General features: G+C 32.0%; 1 protein-coding gene across 1 annotated transcript; it reads left to right on the forward strand.

The window, feature by feature from the left end:
• The first annotated feature begins 4,962 nt into the window (after positions 1–4,962).
• Positions 4,963–14,878, forward strand: LOC119677733 (peroxidasin). The gene is made up of 9 exons (XM_038089198.1): positions 4,963–5,018; positions 6,156–6,371; positions 6,592–6,663; positions 6,787–7,028; positions 9,041–9,664; positions 10,402–10,605; positions 10,715–10,890; positions 10,964–11,145; positions 11,761–14,878. The coding sequence occupies exons 1-9, from the start codon at positions 4,963–4,965 to the stop codon at positions 14,402–14,404; spliced, it is 4,416 nt and encodes a 1,471-aa protein (XP_037945126.1). The 3' UTR covers positions 14,405–14,878.
• The last annotated feature ends 1 nt before the right edge of the window (position 14,879 follows it).

Here is a 14,879-nt window from a genome sequence, read left to right on the forward strand (position 1 = left end):
CTGTATCTATTCTTCTTAGAGCAATGCAATTTTGTCAGTACATTCATCAGTGCAGGATATATCTCACCGATCTCTGCAATTGCCAATAATGGCCAGAAACTTCATTAAATGGTATTTATTCTAACTGTAGTAAAATGTCATTTTTTTTTGTGAATATAATGCTATATATATATAGTATCTTGTCCTTTGAGTACACTTATAGTTTGTATTATTTTGTAAAACCTAAAACCTGTACAGATAGTGTACAGTAATTTCAGTTTGAACTCCTTAAAGTAAGAATATACGCGAAACTTATACCAGTACGAGCTACTCGATGTTAAATAATGTGCCATGAAGGAACCAAACTTAAAGAACAGCAGGAAATTGCCATATTAACACTACAACATATGCTGCCAATCAGGGATATGCCAGCACTCTAACCAACATAGCAGCCACGGTAGAACGCCTCCAACAGCAACTGAAATATTCACATAACAGAAGCGGCCAAAAACGAAGTAACCAAATGTGAAAGTGGCATAGAAAATATGCTCACTACAACCCCAATAATGTCTATTGTTAAACCAAACACAGAAACTCATAGTAGGACAAAACTATGCAGTACCGTAGCTCAAAAGCACAAAACCTCCATATTTTGATATCACGACTTAAAAAAATGTATTAAACATTTTTTATTTTAGATGCTAAGCGAAATAGCAAAAAAATCTTTTTTTCTCAGTTTTTTGAAGGACAACGTTCTTTAATTAAAAAGTGTGGACTTTTGATGGCGTTTGTTTAGAATAATATTTAATATCTATATATATACCTATATAAATGCTTGGATTTATTTGCAAAGGTAATTGAGTTCTGCATTAAAAATATCACGCTGAATTTAAATTTGAAAAATCCGATTTTAACTCACATAAGCAGTCAAATTATTTCACAAAAAAAATGTTACAGAAAATTCTTAATGTTAAAATCAAATATTATAGTTTACGAAGAAAATATGAGAAATGTAGCATGTAGTTAATTTTGTAAATTGTAATTTACTTTAGAAACAGATAAAGACAATTTACGAGATATTTTAAGACACAAACATGTGAAGAAAATAAAAAACCTATAGAAACGTTTAACAATTATGAATTACAACAATTTTTAATTATTATTTGGCTGACCATACAACTGTCAAATTTGAGTTTTGCCAAATATCCATCGTCAGTGACTTTTTGGAAATATTTCTTCTTCTTAATTATTTGTAAATAACTTTTGAGACTGTGAGTACAAAGGGTCGAACTTGAACCCTGTCAAATATAAAGCTCAGAGTCAGATTTAGATATATGGATAGATACATAAATTCATTTTAATAATTAAACACAAAGTTTTTTTTCTATTATTTTACTGCACAAAATTTCCATTGAATATATGCGAAAAAGACTGGTTAAATGCAAACCAAAAAATATTTGAAAATTGTGAACTAAAAATGTAAAGAGTTCTTCACAAAACTAAAAGAAGATTAAAAAAAATTTGTAGAAAAAAGTTGTAGAATTTTTGTCGATGAAATCCTTGTTCACACCACTGTGCGCCGATTATACATGAAGAGTGCAAATGCAGATGCGCTTACCCCTAGAAACCACCATCTGCATTTACGTTAATTTACCCATTTCACAGCATCCTCGCCTGCTTGCAATGCGTTGTTTCGTTTTCATTATTGTTTTTGTGTGCTTTTGTTTATTTTCGTTTATTTTCGTTTGCTCTTGTTGTGGCACAATTTAATGCTCTCAGTTATGGTGCGCATTTCTGTGGGCCTTCATGAATCTGCTGACTCCACTATATCTACTGCATCTACTGACTGCACTGACTAAACTAACTCTGCTGACTTTACTGCTCTCATCCGTTGCTCGACTGTAACTGAATGAAGTGAATTTTTAAGTTCAGTGAACGTAAATAATGACAAACAGCGTTGTTAGTGGCGAGCGGCGTCACATTTTGCCAAAAGGCTCAGCTCGTAAATTCAAACACTGAAGTTATGTGCTTTTACTTCGGTTTGTATGTACGCCTGTATGTGCGTAAGCATGTGCGTGCACATACTAGAAACATGTTTTCTTACGAAACAAAAATGGATGCCGGAAATGTCGAGCAAGGATGATGTTCTGCTATAGCTTGCATAAACTTAAACGCTTACAACGACTTTATTGGACTTAATTATTTAAAATAAGCAAAATGCTTTTAATTATTTTTTGAAATTTCATTTTACACTTTAGCATTGTCATCATTTGATCTCATTTGTTAAATATGTTAGAACCTGTTGACCTGATTTCAATTTTGTGTATTTACACGACTATTTAGTATTTCTTTTGCATTTGCTCATTAAGAGCATGAATGAAACAAAAAAATTTTAAACTATTATCTTTTGCATATTACATTTATTTTTATGGCAATTGTAATATGATTTTCTCACTTCCTTTAAAAAGAAACATAACTTTCTACGTCTAATAGAACATTTGAAAAATTTTACAGACTTTTGATCTTATAATACAAAAAATCAGCGAGTCGAATAACTTAATTTCAAATTTTGGCAGGACACAAGTTCTATTCCTGGTACTTACAGTTTTAAAAAAACTATTTACAAATAATTAAATACAAGAATTATACTCAAAACAGCTGTATGGTCAGCGAAAAAATTCAATTAAGTAAAATAATATAATATGAATTTTAGTTGTTGTAGTTCACTACTGTTCCAAAAAACCTCTTTATTAAACAAAAACATTTGAAAAAGTTATATATTTGTATTTTTAAGAGAACAAAATTTTTGTATCAGATTGAATTACATTCGATAATTTCACTGCTTCAGGCACTAAACAACGTATTATCAAACACCACAAGCAAAATTGAGTGATATATGTAATCATGTAATCATCCCAATGCTCTACACTTTATGAAGAATTATCTTATCCTTATCTTATAGCCGAAATATTTATAACTTGAATAAAAGTATTAACAATTTTATTATAATTGATACAAAATATGAGAAACTAAAATCTTACATTTCTAATTTATACATATTATATAAAACAGTCACATCAGCTCTTAGTCACACGCAATTTGGTTACTCAAAAAAAAAATTTCCCAATTTCCATCTATAAATATACTCCCACTCATAAATCATACACAAAACTGAAAAATGTTTTCTTTCTTAAATGTTTTCAGACTTGGCTTCGTTAGCTAACTTTAAACGAATTTTTCTTCTCAAAACCTTTTTGTTCTCGCAACATTAATTTTAACTAAATGAAAAAACCATGAGATATAACAGAAATCAGATATATGTGCCAACAGTTTAAGTTAGCTTAGAAAGAAACCATTCCTAGCAAACATTCAAAAAAAATTTTAAAAGTTTTTTCTCTTCCTTATGTTGAAAGTCACTAAAAATGTTATTTATGGTCAAAAGCTGCAAGCAGAGTAGTCAGAAAAAAATGGAAACTATTAAAATAAGAAAAAAATATATTCACACAAAAATAGGAAAAATGCACAAACCACATCTGCGATTGCTGTACGACCTAAGGGAGTTGTCATCAACAGCGCATAGTTGATCTGGAAAGCTGCATGTCAACTGGTGTCGTTTGTGAGGTAGTAACATAAAAAGCACTGTTTAAAGTCTTTCAAATATACTTTAACATAGGCTTCACGACCCCGAAAGACCAACTATTGCAAGAACTTTCTTAGTAAAAAAGTATCATCAATGCGGCGAGCACTGCAACACCAGGCTTAGCGCTGTTGCACAATAAAGTTGACGGGATAAACTGCAGAAGGCATGGGATCGTTCTACGTTCCCTTAACAACACCGAAACATGAGCAAAAACGTTGGGTTCTTTTGCACAGTGAAACATGGTCGCAATTTGTAAAATTCGCAAATAAACACACATATAACACATTCACACACATTTGTGCAATAGGAGCATGCATTCGAAGCTGACATCTAGTACCACTCAAAGTCGTACAAAAAAGATTCAAAAGCACACAAATAAATGCTACGATTACTGTTTGTGGTTATTTTACTGTCGACAGTGTTGCCACACTTTTTTAGGTGTAATGTTTTTGGTATTTGTTTTACAGTTTTTAGTCTTTTTTTATATAAATTTTTGCGGTGACTTTATGTGCTGAGTTCAGAGATGCAGTATTTGTGATGTTCAGGAATTAAGTACTTGCTAACGCTTTTTTCACTATTTTCACTTTCTGCATCGCCCCGACAAAACCAACCTTAAAGTATTTTCTCTACAATTAGGAAATGGTTTAGTTGGGTTTGCTTAAGTTTCGCGTGGCTTACTTTGGTTATTGCTTTACATGGCAATGCATATAAATTTGTTTATAAGAAATATATATATACAAATTAAAGGAAAATGAAAAGAGAATTTCACGTGTTCACATAAAAAAAAACATACAATATCTAAAAAATAAAAATTTTTGAAAATTTTAAACTTTTCTCAAAAATTTAAAACGAATAATTTGTTCGTTTTAGAGCTTGGATAGTGTTTATTCCTTGTTGAAATCACCCAAATTAAATTAAATATTAAATAAGCATATAAATAAAAACATATAGCATTACAGACCCATTTGTAATACTCAATGTGATATCTACATTAAAATTGAAATTTAGTTAAACTTTTACATTTTAAATGGAGTTTATTTTTTATTAATAAAATTTAAATAGTGAACGCCTTACACACTAGGTAGTTATAAATATTTTAAGTTTTTTATACTAAAATTACGTATCAAATTTTGATGGTTTAAATTATACCCATCAAAACCAAATATACATATATATAATTGCACACAAAATTAAAAATGACCAAATGATATAATTAAATTATAAATACTATAATGCTATGTTTAGCATGTATTATTTATAATAATAATTTTAAGAAAGTACAAACCTCTTAACATTAAAGATTAAATAGTAATGATATTGATTCATTTGGTGTAATTACTAAAATGACAAGAACCACAAATGTTACTCATACGCTGCGTTATACTATGCCATCAATTAAGTATTTATTCCGCGGTTCCACAGAATTCTTAGGTCGATTAGAATTTCTAATACAATGTTCTTAAAATCACGATTATGAATATCGTTAACTATTACTTGATCCATTCATCGTTATTCACTTTGATCTTAGTAATAATAATACTACCTATACCATCCATTAACAATCATTTGGCAAAATTTTAAATCAAATAGATAAAATTTTATTGGTACACCTCATTCCAGAAAAAATATCATCATTACACTAAATACTCTTTCTTATTATAGCGAAGCCATAAATTTGATTAATTAGAATTCGTATGTATATGGTATATATATCTGAAATCAAGATAAATTCCACGAAAATGTTTTTTTTTTTTGTTATTTATAAAAATATAATTTATCCGATACTTTGATAGTTAACAGAAGGTGGTAAAAAGAAAAATACTGAAAATGAAGGATTAAGAACTCGACGTAATGACGAAATTTAGAACCCAACAAAGTTGGTGAAAACTTTGTTGAATATATGAAATCTCAAAGGTTGAGCTAACTTGGGTATGTAGCTGAAGTGAACTCTACAAAAATCAGCCTAACATTATGAGAAACAGCGTAAAGACGATTGAAAGTTACCAGAGAGTTTTTACGAAAGAAAGTCCCGTATGAAATCGAATTGTACTGCAAAATTATGTTGGATGATGATGATAATTTATTTACATTTGAAGAAAGTTATTTAAAATATTATTGTAATGAAATATTTTCAAATGTATGAATCTGTTTTGTAAACTCTGCTGAAACTCGGATGACGGGCGAAAAGAATTTGTCTTCATAGCATAACACTATATAATTTAAATTTCTCAGTTGCAATTAGTATTTATGCAAAATATCGAAAAGTAAACTTTTGTAGATACAAGTTTTGCGGTTGTGTTGACAATTCACTAATTGCACACAAGAACACAAGCACATTCTTGTCCTGGCTGTGTGCAGATGCATTTCAAACCAGCATACAATTCCATTTCATTATTCCACATTACAGCACTTACTCTTTCCATTATCAACCCAGCATAACTATTCGAACTATTTCTACCACAAATGATGCAATCGTTTTGAAATAAAATTGATTTGAATTTCATTTCATCTCATTTCACTTTTTTGTCATTTACAGAGATTTGCGTTTCAATCACTTTGAAGAGTTGCCAGCAAATGCATTTGAGGGCCTTTCTCAGGTAGCAACGTTGTTTCTAAATGAAAATGAGATTGCCTTTCTTCAGGATGGTGCACTAAATGGACTTGTGGCGATGCGGTTTCTATATTTGAACAATAATCGTATTAGCCGCTTACCCATGCATGCCTTTCAACAGTTGAAGCATTTGGAAGCTATGTAAGTCGAATAATAAAAATCTGATAAAAAGTTACCTATTTTCCTTTTGCTTCTACCCGGCTTTTACTCCATTTTGATCCTATTGCACAAACACAAAAATGAAGCTGAACGAGATGAAGGGCAAAAAATGATATAATAGAAATTATTCTGTTTCAGTTTCATCTTGATATATAATTATCATATTATAGAATATTTTTTCATTTACTTCTTTTGTTTGAAGCTATTTGCAGAATAATGACATCTGGCAAATTGATGTTCATACATTCAACAACTTACCCAATCTAAATCGCTTGTAAGTATCCAATTTAGTAACAAATAAGCAGACAGATTTGCATACTTATAAACTCTCAGTTTGAAGTAGAAATATTATGTACTGATTCATCTTTGATTATTTTTCTCATTTTCTATTTATTAGATTCCTATTTAACAACAAACTGACAAATATCCCAGCGGAAGCGTTTTCCAATTTACCAAGTCTCAAGCGTTTACGGCTTGATGGCAATCCAATCGATTGCGATTGCAGCATTTATGCACTTTGGCAGTACCATCGACGTCTTCCTCAACGTCAACAAATAACAATCAGTTTAAATTGTGAAACTCCGGCAGAATTGTATGGTCGCGATTTTTCAAAATTGCAGGAGGCACAATTTCATTGCAGTAAGTTAATAAGGTCACAATATTATGACAGCGGAGAATTGGTAGGGTAAACTGTACACGTAGTAATATTTGTGGAAATGTATCCTTAAGGATACATTTAGAAATACAACCGAATTACTTTGATAGTCAGTGGAATGGTTTAGTATCACTTGGTATATTATTATTTATTGATTCAAAAATTCATAAAGCACTTACAAAAGTTATAGAATTTTACTTAAAATCTTAATTGACAATAATATATATATTGTGTGTTAGATTGACATACAAATAGTGGTGCATATTATTAACATTATTATTCATATAAATTCATTAATAATTAATCTTCTGTAACTTGAAACACTTTTCATAAATTTGTACAGATTATAAATATTGCTACCACTTAATAGGACTTTAACTTCTTCTTGATAAAAAAAAATACGTCTATGTTCTCTGAAAATTGGGCATACACATATATTCTCTATTACATGACGATTACACAAAGAACAATCACGTTCAAATATACTAGATTTTCTACCATTCAGTTTAAAAAGACTGTCTCTATATTTAAGAAGTAGGTCGATATGTGCTGAGTGTTTACGTAACAAAAATTATGCATAATATCATATTGCAGCTGTGGGTACATGTCATGCGATCCCGACCTAGCATTCGCGACAAAGGAATCTTGTTCACTCCGTTTGAATAAAGTTATAATATTATTGTGTAATAATTTAAGATTCATACTTCGAATACTGGTTATTGAAAGTCCTAATTCTAAACATATATTTTCCCAATCTTTGGCCCAATACATGCCTTTGTCAATTGTAAGTTCAGCTAGTATTCGAGGAAGCCTTATGGAGAAAAGATTAAGACTTTTTCTAACATAGGTGAAATGTGTACTGTGTCTACAAACTGCGTTGATAAACCCGTTTCTAAGTGGAGCATATAGTTTGAGGTGTTACCACTTGGTATATATAAAGAATGTTGGTATATGTAAAGAATGTTGCTAAGAAAAACCTAACTTTTACAGCTGCAAAAATAACAGATCATAAAAATATATGTTTTTTGAATTCTACGAAAAATGTTATAAAAGAAATTTTTTTACTGTAAACTAATGTTATAGTTATTGTATTTATAAAGAATAAAACAATCACAGTTAGTGACTGAAAATCACGCAACCTGGTTGAAAATCATTGTCTATTGATTTTGTTGCGCATTGATTATATGTGATTATCGATAATAGTGTTTCTATTATTACGAACAATGAGTGTTTCAGATAATGAGAAGTAGTGGATATTTATATATATTAATACGTGTTAATTCGTTTTTGACAGATTGCCACATCTTCTTCACTTATCGTCTGCTACGTTAGGATCAATGATGTACTTTAATAGTTTCTCATTGGTTTTACTTGATCCTGCTACTATAACGTTTTGAGTTAATCATTTAGAAGCAACGTGTTTCTTTATTAGAATCAACTGCTCTTAATTCGCTGTCGTAATTACTTTGCTGTAAGAGAATAGAGAGAGCGAAAAGATTTTATAAAAAATATTTAGTAATCATCATGCAATGACTTACGCCCGGACATCATCACCTAATTGTCAAAAATTGTTTATAAAATCAGTTCTAAATAATAGATACGCAAAAAGTGCTTCATTAATTTTACGAACAACATAATCGACCAACTAAGTCATTTACATAAAAATGCTAAAAAATTTTCATATCACGTTCACTCTTTTCGGAACTAAACTATTATCAAAAATTCGCACAAATGAAATCTATGGATGTTGTAGAAAATTTTGTGCAATAACTCAAATCTTACAAGATTCCATTGACTTAAGAATATCATTCTAAGTTCAGAGAAAATGATAAAGACCGAGAGTTTACCAAAAAGAAATTTTTATTATGATATATGATAATTTAAGATACTTACTTCTTTGTAAAAAAAATTCATATGATTAGATATTTTGAATTAAGCTCCATTGTATATTATTTTTCTAAATTTTCAAATTCCATTTTTTATTCGAATTTTCTAGAAAAACCAGAAATTGTCGCTGCACCGCATGATATGCGTCTCAATGCAGGTGACACAGTTGAATTACCATGTCATATGACAGGTGACCCAAAACCGGAAATTATTTGGATGCAAAACACAAACGAAATCTCACGTGATTTTTCAGCACGAATGCAAATACTACCAACAGGAAACCTGAAAATAAATTCAGTCATTCCCAATGATATTGCCATATATGAATGCATCGGACGAAATGAAGTAGGTGAAACCAGAACTCAACCTATTCGTGTGATGGTTGAAAATGACATTGGCGATACCAGTGCACAACATCTATCATTGCCCTTGATACAGAACGAATTCGATATGGATAAACCTCCGCATTTTATTCACTCGCCAATGGATCAAATTGTTGCATTAAATGGTGATGCGGTAATGCTTGATTGTGTTGCCACAGGTGTGCCTCAGCCAGAAACGCAGTGGTTTTTTAATGGACGCCTCATTGCACACTCGACTGAAACTGTTCGTCTACAAACAAATGGTAGCTTACAAATTCTACAACCAACACTAATGACTGCGGGAACATATCGTTGCGAGGCAACTAATCATTTGGGCACTGCTCAAACCAGTGCCAAAATTGATGTGCGAGGTAGGATACTTTTTTAGATGTTTAATCTATCGAAATATTGCAAACAGTCAGCGCACATATTTGCTTTTTAAAGAAACATAATATTTAAAATAATATTGTTATAATATTGATATAATATAAATATGTGAAAAATTCATAACAAATTGTTAAAAATGTCGTAGAATGGTCTGGGGGCTCGGAGAATTTGCTTTTGGATTTTTAATTTTATCTTAAAATAATTGCTTTATTAACTGAAATATATGTTTTATATTTTCAGAGCTACGCTTCTACTAGCAAATACGTATTTATCTAAAAGCAAATGTTTATTAGAGACACACAAGTTCATATCAAAAGTATCTGTTATTTGCGTCAAAATTTACAATTCCTTTTTTATATGCTTATTTGCTTTTAACTAAAATATCAAAGAATTTGAACACCAATCACCGCTATTATAAAGCGGATGAGTAACTTGTAATAACACTTTTTGCTTCTTAATTAAAATTTGTCCTTCATTAACCCGGCCTATTAATAAAATTAAACAAGCGCTAAAAAATCAACACAAAATCGAAAAAAAAAATAAACAAGAAATAAAATTAGTATAACCGAAACTGCAGTATCCTTCACACAAATAGTTTTGTTGCAAAAGCTCATAAATATTTATAAATATAAAATTATAAGAATTAAATACGAGAAAAACTTACAACTTATAGAATAAAAAACCATTTTCTTTAATAAATCTATATATAACTTTTTTATAGAACTTCCTGAAATATTGATTGCACCACAAAATCAAATCGTAAAAATGGGTAAGTCAATTATGTTGGAATGCGATGCAGACGGTAATCCTATACCAACAATTTCGTGGCAAGTGAACGGTCAGCGTATTATTAAAAGCAAACGTGTTTTGCTTGAAAACGAGAATACCGAGCTTATTATCGAACAAGCAACTGAAGAGGATACAGGTAAACTAAACGGGCATTCTTAAAAAATTATATAAAATGGAATATATTAAGCATATAGTTCTATATGTATATTTATATATTCAAAAAACAATTTTTACAATAACAACAGGCATATACACTTGCACAGCAGAAAACGAGAATGGGAAATCCACGGCCAAAGCTACAATCACTGTGGAACGCATTGACAGTGCGCCCATACTTTTAATTGAACCATTTGATTTAGAGGCAATAACTGGTACCACAATCGAATTGCCATGTAAAGCTGATGAACACGAAGGCATTCAGGTAATCTATATGCACAAGCACCAATATCTGTGATCAACATACTTGTAAACCAAATATATACAATTTTATGCAGCTAACATGGCGTCGGGATGGACGACTAATTGATCCAAACGTATTATTAAAGGAAAAGTATCAAATTAGTGGCACAGGCAGCCTTTTCGTTAAAAATGTTACCATATTCGATGGAGGACGTTATGAATGCTCGGTAAAGAATGAATTTGGACGTGCAACCGCCTCTGCTTTAATTACTATTAAGTAAGAAACTTAAATTTTAATATTAATTTATTTGTCACTTCCTTAAAATCCTTCACTCGCAACAAATTTAAAGAAATACAATAAGCACAATAGTGCTTATTGTATAATTATCTTTAATTCATTTACGATTGCTTGAGTTGAGATGACCGTCATTTCACTACCAACCCACCACCCAAACAAATTGACTCTTCAACAAACTTGCATAAAAAAAACTATATTAAAACTAATTTCTCTATTAGCATTTTTTAATTTTATTCATGCACAGAATTTTTCATTGTACAAACTTCGACAAAATTTTTCACATGACCATCACAAACTTAAATGGGCCAGCTTAACTGGAAGGTAGCAATAACTGTTCTCTAATAAAGTGTATACTATTTCAATAACAGAAGTAATGATTGCAAACTTCAATATAACCATGATATTGGTTTTCCTAATTACAGCTTCGAGTACATATTAAGTACAGTTCTGTTAAAATTATCAACAGATTACATACTATATAAGATCACTCCTTTTAATATGTGTATATTCTTGTTTGTATCAGCAAAACTTATATGACGTATATTATATGTAACCTATTTCATTAAACAATATTTTAATGGATTTTTTTTTCAGAAATAATGAAGATTTGGCGCCCGGTGATCGTTATGTAAGAATTGCTTTTGCGGAAGCTGCTAAGGAAATTGATATTGCTATCAACAACACAATAGATACTCTTTTTAGCAGCCGTAGTCGTTCTACATCTCCTCCAAATTATAGTGACTTACTACGCGTTTTTCGATTTCCTACTGGTGAGGCCCGTCAATTGGCTCGTGCTGCCGAAATTTATGAACGTACACTGCATAACATACGTAAACATGTACATCGCGGCGATAATCTAACCGTTGAGAGCGATAAATATGAATTCAGAGACTTGTTGTCTCGTGAACACTTGCACTTGGTTGCTGAACTATCAGGTTGCATGGAACATCGTGAGATGCCCAATTGCACGGATATGTGCTACCATTCTAAGTATCGCAGCATAGACGGTACTTGCAACAATCTGATGCATCAAACATGGGGCGCTTCTTTAACCGCTTTTCGACGCATTTCAAAGCCAATTTATGAAAATGGATTCAGTATGCCAATTGGGTGGATGAAAAATAAAACATATGCGGGATATCCGAAACCAAGTTCGCGCTTAATATCGACTACTCTAATATCCACAAAAGAAATTACTCCTGACGATAGAATTACACATATGGTCATGCAATGGGGACAGTTTCTGGATCATGATTTAGATCATGCAATTCCATCCGTCAGCTCCGAGAGTTGGGATGGTATTGATTGTAAGAAAACTTGTGAGTTTGCACCGCCCTGCTATCCAATCGAAGTGCCACCAAACGATCCACGCGTCAAAAATCGACGTTGTATAGATGTTGTACGTTCCAGTGGAATCTGTGGTTCTGGAATGACATCAGTATTTTTTGATAGTATACAACATAGAGAACAAATTAATCAACTTACGTCTTATATAGATGCATCTCAAGTTTACGGTTTCAGCTATGCTTTTTCACAAGAACTTCGTAATCTAACTACTGATGACGGACTGTTACGAGTAGGTGTGCATTTTCCAAATCAACGTGACATGCTACCATTTGCCGCTCCACAAGATGGAATGGACTGTCGTCGCAATCTGGACGAGAACACAATGAATTGCTTTGTAGCAGGTGATATACGTGTTAACGAACAAGTAGGTTTGTTGGCCATGCATACTATTTGGATGCGTGAACATAACCGTATTGCTGTAAAATTACGTGATATTAATCCGCATTGGGACGGTGACACTCTTTTCCAGGAGGCACGCAAAATAGTTGGCGCTCAAATGCAACATATTACATATAAGCATTGGTTGCCACTTATAGTGGGACAGAGCGGTATGAGTATGCTTGGTGAGTATCGCGGATATAACCCAAATGTGAATCCGACAATTGCCAATGAATTTGCGACTGCAGCGTTACGATTTGGACACACAATCATTAACCCAATACTTGAACGTTTAAACTCCACATACCAACCGATACAAGAGGGCCATTTATTATTACATAAAGCCTTCTTTGCACCATGGAGACTCGCTTATGAGGGCGGTGTAGATCCTTTGATGCGTGGTATGTTTGCTGTGCCTGCTAAATTAAAAACTCCCGATCAAAATTTAAATACGGAACTGACAGAAAAGCTTTTCCAAACTGCACATGCAGTTGCTTTAGACTTGGCTGCTATTAACATACAACGTGGCCGAGATCATGGTATTCCAGGCTATAACGTTTATCGCAAATTTTGTAATTTAACTGAAGCAAAAACATTCGAAGACTTACGACTTGAAATTAGTGATGCTGAAACTCGTAGAAAACTAGAAAAGCTTTATGGACATCCAGATAATATCGATGTTTGGGTTGGTGGTGTTTTAGAAGACCAGGTTCAAGGAGGCAAAGTGGGACCTCTCTTCCAATGCTTATTAGTTGAACAATTTCGACGTTTACGCGACGGAGATCGCTTCTACTATGAAAATCCAACAGTTTTCTTACCGGAACAATTACAGCAAATAAAACAAGGCAGCCTAGCACGTGTACTTTGCGACAGTGGTGATAAAATTGAAGAAATAAATGAAGATGTTTTTATATTGCCAAAACATCAAAACGGTTTTATGAAATGCCAGGATGTAAATGGTATTAATTTATACTTTTGGCAAGATTGTGGAAGTTGTAGTAGCTTACCTCCTTTATTAAATAGTTATGTGCCACAAACTTATGAAAAATATACGCGTAGAAAAAGGGAAGTACTTGCCGAAGAAGAAATACAGATACCACCGATGATCAACAATCATCTGGAAACCTTAATAGATAACAACGAAGAACGTGTCAGTGGTATTGAAGACATCATAAGTAGTTTCCAAAGAGAACTCAAAAAACTACATAAAAAGCTTAAAAAACTTGAGAACCAATACAACAATGACGGCAGTACCGACGACAACGTAAGCTATATGCTCAAACCAAGAAGAAACTATTGTACTGAACAAAATGGAACTACACGCCTCAACAATGAAGTATGGACTCCTGATTACTGTACCAAATGTGAATGCAGACACGCACAAATTACTTGCACTCGCGAAAAATGTGGAGATGTCGTGTGCGAAAGTGGAGTGGTTCCAATAACGTTTCCAGATGCTTGTTGTCCACACTGTCCAAAACTAGTTCAAGGAAATGAGTTAAAAAGACCTTAAATAACGATAGCACAAAAGTATACGTGTAACATAAAATCAAACATGAAAACTGAAAACTGAAAACTTACTCAATGCTAAGACAAATCTAATTCAATAGCAAACAACAAACAATCAAACATACAATTTGCTTCTTATTATAAAAAATCAAACATAAATTAGAAGGCTAATTGAAACTTGAATAGTTTATTTGCATTCATTAGGTCAAAATCTTACCAAAAATATAATGTCCGAGACTGTAAACACCAACAATATATACATGAAAGTGCTAACATACAACATCTACAACGACAATTAAATTTGTACCTATTTACTTAACTGTTTTTTTATCTTATCACCGTTGCCATTTAGCATAAATAAAGCTTTACTCCTAATCTATAAAAAACTTAGTTATTAATCTCCAGCACTTAAACCAAAAAAAAACATACTAACTCACATGTCAAAACCAATATTACCAAAGTAGCAGTCAAAAAATAAA

Source organism: Teleopsis dalmanni, chromosome 1 (genome assembly GCF_002237135.1).
Source record: "Teleopsis dalmanni isolate 2A chromosome 1, ASM223713v2, whole genome shotgun sequence".
NCBI classification, from domain to species: domain Eukaryota; kingdom Metazoa; phylum Arthropoda; class Insecta; order Diptera; family Diopsidae; genus Teleopsis; species Teleopsis dalmanni.